The 9972-nt window shown below is 39.6% G+C and overlaps 1 protein-coding gene across 2 annotated transcripts; it reads left to right on the top strand.

The window, feature by feature from the left end:
* Positions 1–650: 650 nt before the first annotated feature.
* On the top strand, positions 651–9307 carry LOC18021164. 2 transcript variants are annotated; one of them, XM_006403958.2, is made up of 25 exons: positions 651–785; positions 952–1102; positions 1218–1327; positions 1449–1614; positions 1721–1821; positions 1918–1990; positions 2095–2230; positions 2339–2499; positions 2636–2760; positions 2850–2949; positions 3065–3161; positions 3314–3365; positions 3455–3556; positions 3630–3776; positions 3849–4011; positions 4382–4612; positions 4697–4851; positions 5283–5411; positions 5514–5631; positions 5711–5906; positions 6101–6212; positions 6297–6451; positions 6771–8142; positions 8299–8493; positions 8597–9307. In XM_006403958.2, exons 2-25 carry the CDS (start codon positions 967–969, stop codon positions 9071–9073), a joined length of 4809 nt encoding a protein of 1602 aa, XP_006404021.1. In that variant the 5' UTR covers positions 651–785; positions 952–966; the 3' UTR covers positions 9074–9307. The 2 variants fall into 2 exon arrangements, with proteins under 2 accessions (XP_006404021.1, XP_024013411.1); XM_024157643.1 differs by having other exon boundaries at positions 657–845; positions 8597–9073.
* The last annotated feature ends 665 nt before the right edge of the window (positions 9308–9972 follow it).

Genomic DNA, 9972 nt, shown 5'->3' with positions numbered 1-9972 from the left:
TCTATCAGCTACAAGCACATGTATCTCAAAGAAAATCAAGAATCTGATATATCTCATCATCGTTGACTTCCAGTAGCTACTGCATCTTGCCACATATTAGAAGCTATTGTGTCTCTTTTGTTGTTGTGATTCAGTAGCACTTACATTTCTGTTTTATTCAAAATTAATTTTTTTATTGCTTGCATTGATCATCTACGACAATCCACAAAAGTTATTACAAGAATTACTAAAAATATTTATAAACAATTTTTTATAATCCACAAAAATCTTAAAAATTCTTAAAATCTTCAGACTTTTGAAATCCACAAACTCTACATAAATCTTCTTCCCAATAACACTCCACCCCCTCCCCTAAAGTTTCTCAAATAGAGAGTCTTCATTTTATTTAGTTTATTAATATTTTAGTATTGACAACTTTTTTGAAATAATTTTAATGGAGTTACTCTAATAAAGCCCATTTAAGCCCAGTTATTACACTTGTTAGGCTTATAAAAATGCCCGAACTGATAATACGGTGTAGTTTATGCGTTATACAGTAGGAATCATAAAGGTACTCGAAAGATCCGACCCGGATTTAGATATCCGGAAAACCCGACCCAAATTTTGTGACATTTTGGTTCGATGTTCTTCTTCTTCGTCGAACTCTTTACCGACTGGTTAAATCTTTTGATTTTTCTGATCTTCCCGTTCGATCTCACTCTGTTCCTAAAAACCTTCGCATGTTCAGCATTTTCGGATTTGAAGCAAATTAATGAACTCATAATCTCACACGGATCTACGAGCAGGTACAGCGAAATGAACAGTACAAGCTATCCGGCGAATTTTCCCTTTTGAATTTTAGATCAGTAATCTTGCTACCAGCTCTCTCCCTTTCTATCTGATCGATCTGGGATTCTGGATCTTAATCGTTCGTATGTTTGCAAGACGTGAAAATGGACTTTTGTCTTTCAGGAAAATAGAGCAGTTATGGAGTGGGCAACGGTGCAGCATCTGGATCTGCGCCACGTTGGTCGCGGTGTCAGCAAGCCGCTTCAACCTCATACGGCGGCGTTTCATCCGACGCAGGCCGTAATCGCTGTCGCCGTCGGCTCTCACATCATGGGTAAACAATCTCCGCAATTGTTAGCGATTTTGGTTCTCTTTGCTTTCCTCTTGTTGGAAATTGAAGAGTCTTGGTTCGTAGTTGTGATGTTAGAATTCGAACCTATTGGTTGCAGAATTTGATGCATTAACGGGATGTAAAATCGCGTCTATCGACATTGGATCTCCAGCTGTTAGAATGTTGTATAGTCCTACTAGCAGCAATGCCGTGGTTGCCATTCTTGAGGTTGAATTTTGCTAATTTTGAAATTTTATTTTCAATTTGGAATTTCTTAGATCATATACTGAATGCTACTTTGAGGCTAGGTGTTCAGATTTGTAACTGCTTTATTTTTTGGATCTTTTAGGATTGTACTATTAGGTCTTGTGATTTTGAAACGGAGCAGACTTGTGTCTTACACTCACCTGAGAAGAGGAGTGAGCACATTTCCTCCGATACAGAAGTTCATCTTGCAGTGACGCCACTCCAACCTGTTGTGTTTTTTGGATTCCCTAAAAGAATGAGTGTGACAGGTTGGATTCTCAGTTCCCTGAGCTCTCATATATAAGCAGATTTAGGTGTACTAAGTAGGAGTTATGTTTCTTTTTCTAATTGCGGTTTTATTATTCTTTGCTGTAGTCGTTGGAACTGTTGAAGGTGGAAGAGCTCCGACAAAAATTAAGACAGACCTGAAGAAACCAATTGTGAACATTGCTTGCCATCCTCGACTTCCTGTCCTGGTATTGTACTACATCCTCATTTTTCCAACTTAGTATGTGGAATTTGGTTTTGTTGCACACATGCTTAATTTCTTTGTTCATTGTCGTGCCTTTCAGTATGTAGCATATGCAGAGGGGTTGATACGAGCCTATAACATTCACACTTATGCTGTTCACTATACACTACAGCGTGAGTAGAAGAGAGTCTCACGTTTCTCATTATCTTCGTTCTTCTCGTTTGAGGTATCATGAGCATTGGCTACCTCTAACAACTGATCTTTGTTATCCCTGCAGTTGATCAAACTATTAAACTCATTGGTGCCAGTGCCTTTGCTTTTCACCCGACACTAGAATGGATTTTTGTTGGAGATCGGAGGGGTACACTTTTAGCGTGGGATGTTTCAACTGAAAGACCTAATATGATTGGAATGTAAGTGACATTTAATGCTTTCAGCTTTCTGTCAGCTGGCATTGGATTTCGATCACTTGTTTTTCGTTATAATTCATTCCTGTTTGTTTCCTTATGATACAACTGCAGTACGCAAGTGGGTTCGCAACCCATCACTTCAATTTCCTGGCTTCCTATGTTACGTGTACTTGTCACTGTGTCCAAGGATGGATCTCTTCAAGTCTGGAAGACACGGGTTATAATAAATCCTAACAGGCCTTCGACACAAACTAACTTTTTCGAGCCTGCCGGTAAGCCTGATGTCTCTTATTGTGGGTCCACAGACGAGGAAATGTCTTTTCCTACCCAATTTAGGAATAATTCATTAGTTTGGAAACTTTGATTATGCAGTGTAGCACTTCCCTTTTCCTTTTTTGTTTTTTGCAGCTATGGAATCTATAGACATTCCTCGACTTCTCTCTCAACAGGGTGGGGAAGCTGTTTACCCTTTACCACGAATCAAAACTTTAGAAGTTCATCCAAAGCTGAACTTAGCAGCTTTGATTTTTGCAGTTAAGAATATTCATTTTACTTCCTACTGTCATTCCTCGCTTAGGTAGAAGTGTGGCTTCTGTCTCTCACTTTCTAAATTTTTATACAGAACATGGCGGGTAATGAGAATACTCAAAATCGAGCGGCTCAGACCAGGGAAGGAAGGAAGCAACTCTTTGCAGTTCTACAGAGTGCTAGGGGATCTTCAGGTAAATCTTGAGCGTTAATTTAATTTGCCCATAACAAGCAATGCTCTTCTTAAGCTATACGAATGTGTCTCTTGAGATCTATATCCGGCTTTCTAACATTTGTGGTGATTAACAGCTTCTGTTCTAAAGGAAAAGCTTTCATCGATGGGTTCGTCTGGAATTTTAGCCGAGCACCAACTCCAAGCTCTGCTACAAGAGCATCATCACAAGGGGTAGGTGGATTTTACCTCATGCAATCAGTGTTGGAAATTTTCCTGAAAAATTTACGACCATATGCTGGGAATATGCCGTGAATTCCATACCAAATGACTCAAGTTTTTCATATTTCATCTGCTTCATCTTTCATTTTATTATTTTTCTGCAGCCAGAGTCAACTAACAATTTCAGATATTGCACGAAAGGCATTCCTGTATAGTGTATGACTGCTTTACCTATTTGTTTACACATTATGTTTGTTTATTATTTGAAACTATTTTTATCTGAGCCTGTGACTTTATCCATACAGCATTTTATGGAGGGCCATGCCAAAACTGCTCCAATATCAAGGTTACCCCTTATTACCGTTGTGGATACGAAGGATCAACTTAAAGACATTCCTGTTTGCCAGGCATGTAATTGCTGTTTTAGAACTTGCTTTTGTAATAGTTGATTTATGCCTGACCGATCGGATATTTTTACAGCCATTCCACTTGGAGCTGAATTTCTTCAATAAGCCAAATAGGGTTCTTCATTATCCTGTGAGGGCATTTTATATTGAGGGCCTTAACCTCATGGCACACAATCTCTGTTCTGGAACGGACAACATCTACAAGAAGCTGTACACATCGGTAATATCTGTTATCATGTGATTTTCAGTTTATTTATTGTTTATCTTTACTTACAGCCCTTTTCTATTTCAGATTCCCGGAAATGTGGAATATCACTCAAAACACATTGTTTACAGTCGTAAAAGACACCTCTTTCTGGTTGTCTATGAATTCAGTGGTGCTACGAATGAAGTTGTGCTTTACTGGGAAAATACAGGTTCTCAGCTTCCGAACAGCAAAGGAAGCACTGCTAAAGGTTTGTCTGATTATTGGCTCCCTTGCTGCTCTTAGAGAACTTCCTATGCCACCTCGGAATTTTCAGTTTTTGAGAACATTAAATGGTATCATACTGCATCCGATCAATTAGATATACCAGCTCTACAATGTATTTAATTATTCATAAACCAGTAGGTCCTGTTTACCCTAGGGACTAACAATCAAGGAAGCCGAAGGTTTCCACAAATGCTCTGTTTACTTAAAAGAGACGCAAGTTTAGAATCATTTAAGGCATTCATCCTCTTTGTTTTCACGTGTTTTCTAGTGCGTAAACGAGCAAGGGATGTTGAGAGTGTAACCCTGTATCTCGTATCAGATGTCTATCTCAAAGCTATATTTATGCTCTGCAGGTTGTGATGCTGCCTTTATCGGCCCAAATGACGACCAATTTGTAATTCTTGACGAGGATAAGACAGGACTGTCTATGTATATCCTCCCAAAACTTACCACAATGGAAGAGAATGAGAAGAATTTGTTATCTGAAGAGAACCAAACCAAGGAGACAAATCCTTCTGCAATTCAGGGTCCACAACAATTTTTGTTTGAGACAGAAGTTGATCGTATTTTTTCCACACCGATAGGTAATGCATCAGATAACCTCGTTCTTGAAATTTACTTGCCACTGGGTGTATGCCAGCGCAAACTGATGCCATTTTTGATTACAGAGTCCAGTCTGATGTTTGCTTGTAATGGAACCCAAATTGGCCTGGCAAAGTTGTTTCAGGGCTACCGTCTCTCAGCCACAGATGGTCATTATATTTCAACACAAGGCGATGGACGAAAGTCAATCAAATTGAAGAAACATGAAATAGCTCTTCAGGTATAAAATTCCCTACAAAACATGAATGACTTGCTGATATCTGGTACATTTTTTGCTGTAAAATCGATTTTACCTATAGTTTGGAGGGAAATTGTCCAATGAAATTTTTTGTTCGTCTTTAATTTCTGATTCTGTGACCAGCCCAATACATGCAGTCGTTTTACTCCTTACCCCGTTGTGGTTTGCATCTGGACAGTTTTGTTTTAAAATGAAAATGACTCCTGATGTTTGGTGTTAGCGTTTCTATTGCCGTCAAAAAATGAATGAGTCTACAAGGGTCAATGATATATTTGTTCCTGAAATTATGGTCAATCAACTTTTTTCTTATGTAGAGATTTATAAAATATGTTTCAGATTTACAGGTCGTCTAAAAATACAGTATGTTTCCCCGCAACTGTATAAAGGGCTAATTGTTGTCTCAAAATCTACAGGTTCAATGGCAAGAAACACCCAGAGGATATGTCGCAGGGATATTAACAACCCAAAGGGTGCTTATGGTATCTGCAGATTTCGATATATTGGCAAGCAGTTCGACAAAATATGATAGAGGACTACCATCAATATCCTGATTAGCTTATCTTTCTTCCTTTAATTTTGTGCACTATGTTAAATTTTGATGTGTGCTCATTGATTAATTGAGAATAGCCTTAACTTATGCGAACTTTAGATCTCTTCTATGGGTTGGCCCTGCCTTACTATTTTCTACAACAACTGCTATCTGTTTGCTTGGCTGGGATGGGAAAGTGAGAACAATTCTTTCTATAAGTACTCCATACGCAGGTAAGCAGATCTTAGTTCTCTAAATATTTACGTGAACTTACTGTATTTCATTCTCATAAATTTATTCTCTTCAACGCAGCCTTAGTTGGTGCCCTAAATGACCGCCTATTGCTCGCTAATCCCACTGATATAAGTCCGAAGCAGAAAAAGGGAATTGAAATCAAAAGCTGTCTTGTTGGGCTACTTGAACCTCTATTAATAGGATTTTCTACAATGCAACAAACATTTCAGCAGAAACTGGACCTTTCTGAAATATTGTATCAAATAACAACAAGGTTTTCCTCCTGTCCTTTTTTTTCTTTCTCGTACACGTTCGAAATTTTGTTAAGCATGTTTAACATTGAATATTTTGGAGGTGTGCAGGATACATCAATGAGTTGTTTTGTTTTTTTCCTAGCTAATCTTTATTGACTCCATTTCCATCCTAATTATATTACCGGCCTTAATTTGTTTAATATATTGGCTGCAGGTTTGATAGCTTGCGAATTACCCCAAGATCTCTTGATATTCTTGCTAGAAGCGCTCCAGTATGTGGAGATCTTGCTGTATCTCTAGCTCAAGCAGGCCCACAGTTCAACCAGGTGAGTCGAATCTAGTAAATCTTGTGACAGAAATCTCTCCTGGAAGTGGTCTTCTTTTACTAAATTGTTCTGCGCAAATTTTAGGTATTACGTTGTACATATGCAATCAAGGCTCTTCGATTCTCTACCGCTTTGTCAGTTTTAAAGGACGAGTTCTTGCGTTCTAGAGACTATCCAAAATGTCCTCCGGCATCTCTTTTGTTCCAGAGGTTCCGGCAGCTTGGATATGCCTGTATCAAGTACGTAAACTTTCTTGCAAGACATATATAACATCTGAATCTCAGTATATATAATTAATTGTTGTTGGATAGCCTATTCAACCCCATTTGCTATTGAACTAATACGTGTGGGAGTTTTAGTGCTCTTGAACTTTGGACCTTGAAAAGTTGATTCTAAGTATATTTACCCTATATGCGTCCCTATTATCTATACTTAGTTGGAACTTGGTTATAAAACTTTTGATCCTTGTACCTAAATTACTTGTTTACGCTAGCTTCTTATGGAAATGTTATTTGCAAGGTTCAGCCATCTAACTACTTCGGACATTTGTTACTGTAGATACGGTCAATTTGATAACGCAAAGGAAACTTTTGAAGCAATAGCCGACTACGAGAGCATGCTAGATCTTTTCATATGCCACCTAAACCCTAGTGCAATGCGTCGTCTTGCCCAGAAATTGGAAGAAGAAAGCGGAGACCCTGAGTTGAGACGATATTGTGAAAGGATTTTACGAGTACGGTCTACAGGATGGACCCAGGGGATTTTTGCTAATTTTGCAGCAGAGAGTATGGTTCCAAAAGGACCAGAATGGGGTGGTGGCAACTGGGAAATCAAGACTCCATCCGACATTAAGAGCATACCTAAATGGGAGCTAGCTGGGGAAGTAATGCCATACATGAAAAATGATGATGGAACCATCCCCTCGATAGTAGCTGATCATATTGGTGTTTACTTAGGTTGCGTCAAAGGCAGAGTTAACGTGGTGGAAATTAAAGAAGATAGCTTAGTTTCTAAACCTGGAGGGCTTCTTAGTTCCTTGGGTAAACCTGTATCAGATAAACCTTTGGCACTCCCTGCTGGTGAATCCAGTTCCTTGATGGGTCTGGAATCCCTCGGAAAGCAAAACGTGGCTGATGAACAGGCGAAGGCTGCTGAGGAGTTCAAGAAAACAATGTACGGAGCGGCTGGTGATGGCAGCAGCAGTGACGAGGAAGGTGCACCAAAAACTAAGAAGCTGCAAATTAGAATACGAGAAAAGCCAACATCTACCACTGTGGACGTCAATAAGCTGAAAGAAGCTACTAGAACGTTTAAACTTGGAGATGGGCTAGGCCTACCAATGAGTAGAACAAAATCAATCAGTGCTGGATCCCAGGATTTGGGTGAGATGTTAAGCCAGCCTTCAACAACTGCTCCGGTTTCTGCACCTGCTCCTGTCGATCCTTTCGCGATGGGCTCATGGACTCAGCAACCTCAGCCAGTGTCCCAACCAGCTCCATCTGGTACGGGTATGGGAGTTGTAGCTGGACCAATACCCGAAGACTTTTTCCAAAACACAATCCCATCTGTTGAAGTTGCCAAGACATTGCTTCCTCCTGGCACTTATCTTTCGAAAATGGATCAAATTGCTCAAGCTGCAGAAGCTGCAAAGGATGCTCCAAATCAAGTTAATAATAATACTCCGCCTGATAATGGTCTTCCCGATGGTGGCGTTCCTCCTGCAAATCAACAACCTAGTGTTCCATACCAGACGGTTGGACTTCCTGACGGAGGTGTTCCTCCACAGTTTCCTGGTCAGACTCAAGGGACACCACAGGTTCCCGTTTCTACGCAGCCTCTTGATCTTAGCGTTCTTGGAGTTCCAAATACTGATTCTGGAAAGCCTCCTGGACAGCCTACATCGCCTCCTGCTTCGGTTCGTCCTGGACAGGTGAGGTTTATACATACGCCTGTGATTTTTCCTATGGGTTAATCATACTTGTTATCATGTTTTCTGAAATTGCATATAAAGATCAAGAACCCAACACTTTATGTGCTTAAAATCTCACTTTTGTTCTTCTGCCCCTGTGATGATAACTCTGCTTAGGTTCCACGTGGAGCTGCAGCTCCGGTTTGTTTCAAGACTGGACTTGCCCATCTTGAACAAAACCAGCTTCCAGATGCACTTTCTTGCTTCGACGAGGCATTCTTGGCTCTGGCTAAGGATCAATCACGTGGAGCTGATATCAAAGCTCAAGCCACGATCTGTGCTCAGTACAAGATAGCCGTAACTCTCCTTCGGGTACACTAACTCTCATATTTCTCTCCTCTCTCTGAGTTTTTAAACCTGACAAAGATAAAACCATCTTATCAATGCTTATTTCTTTTCCCTCCCGTTTTTGCAGGAAATCTTACGGCTACAAAGAGTCCAAGGCGCGAGCGCATTAAGCGCAAAGGACGAAATGGCAAGACTTTCAAGGCATCTAGCTTCACTGCCGCTACTAGCAAAACACCGCATAAACTGCATTCGCACTGCAATCAAACGAAACATGGAAGTCCAAAACTATGGCTACTCGAAGCAGATGCTGGAGCTGCTTCTCTCAAAGGCACCAGCGAGCAAGCAAGAAGAGTTAAGAGGTCTAGTCGATCTCTGTGTCCAAAGAGGCACGACTAACAAATCCATAGACCCGCTTGAAGATCCGTCTCAGTTATGCTCAGCTACGCTCAGCAGATTATCAACAATTGGGTACGATGTTTGTGATCTCTGTGGCGCAAAGTTTGCTGCTCTTTCCTCGCCCGGTTGTATCATTTGTGGTATGGGAAGCATCAAACGGTCTGATGCACTCGCGGGACCCGCTCCTGTATCCACACCGTTTGGCTAAAGGTTACATAGACATGATTACTGCTGGTTTAATTAACATCAAGGAAACTTCGAACTGGATACATGTGAGAACATTCGGCCGGTTTTGTGGGGTTTGATTTCGGTTTATTCGTCTGTATATGATTTGATTATTTGTATCTTTTTTTTTTCGTTTGTGGCTAATACCATTTGTAACGTTACTCTTACTTTTCCACCAGTTTTCTTTTTGTTTAATTCTATTACTCTTATACAAACATTCAAGTCAAACAACTCAATCCTCAAACAACTTTAGAATCGAAACTGAGTATCAATTTTTCTAGCAATATTGCAAAATGTTGGGTTAATGCATAATGTGTTTTAACAACAATTTGGATGATAAAACAAAGACTGCACAGAATTCAGTTTACTAGATCACTCAGCACATTCTTAATATATACACAACTCATTTACTAGATCCCAAACTCCATCAACTTGGTCACACAGACAGTATTATCCAGTTTCAAGGTTTCGTAGCATTCATTTGGCTTAATGTGTCCCAATTATAAAAGTGGGTCAATTGCTCACACTAGGAGAGTTTCTCACATAAGTCTCTCATCTATTAAAATAATTTATAAAGTAATAAATAATAATATTTAATCACAAAAATCTCTCAAAAACATTAGAACACTCAATCAGAATCTTTCAAATGAGAGATTCTCTTTACTTTTTTAAGAGACTTTTCTAATTAAATACTAATATTTATTATTACATTATTTCTTTAAAGATGAGAAACTCTTATGAGAAATTTCCAATGCAAATGCTCTTATAGCATTCATTTGCCAAGCGTCCACATGAAAAAAATACACCGCATCGTTATTCGAAGCCTTATTCATACTCTAGTCTTGACGATCAAATCAACCACAGCCGTCAAAATAAGAAGAA

Source organism: Eutrema salsugineum, unplaced genomic scaffold (genome assembly GCF_000478725.1).
Source record: "Eutrema salsugineum unplaced genomic scaffold, Eutsalg1_0 scaffold_16, whole genome shotgun sequence".
NCBI classification, from domain to species: domain Eukaryota; kingdom Viridiplantae; phylum Streptophyta; class Magnoliopsida; order Brassicales; family Brassicaceae; genus Eutrema; species Eutrema salsugineum.
This window is presented reverse-complemented; position numbering and strand designations above follow the sequence as displayed.

Coding starts and splice junctions, on each gene's coding strand:
- LOC18021164 (XM_006403958.2), top strand. CDS start 967: ATGGAGTGGGCAACGGTGCAGCATCTGGATCTGCGCCACGTTGGTCGC. Junction 2,231..2,338: donor AGACCTAATATGATTGGAAT/GTAAGTGACATT, acceptor ATACAACTGCAG/TACGCAAGTGGGTTCGCAAC. Junction 5,907..6,100: donor TTGTATCAAATAACAACAAG/GTTTTCCTCCTG, acceptor TATTGGCTGCAG/GTTTGATAGCTTGCGAATTA.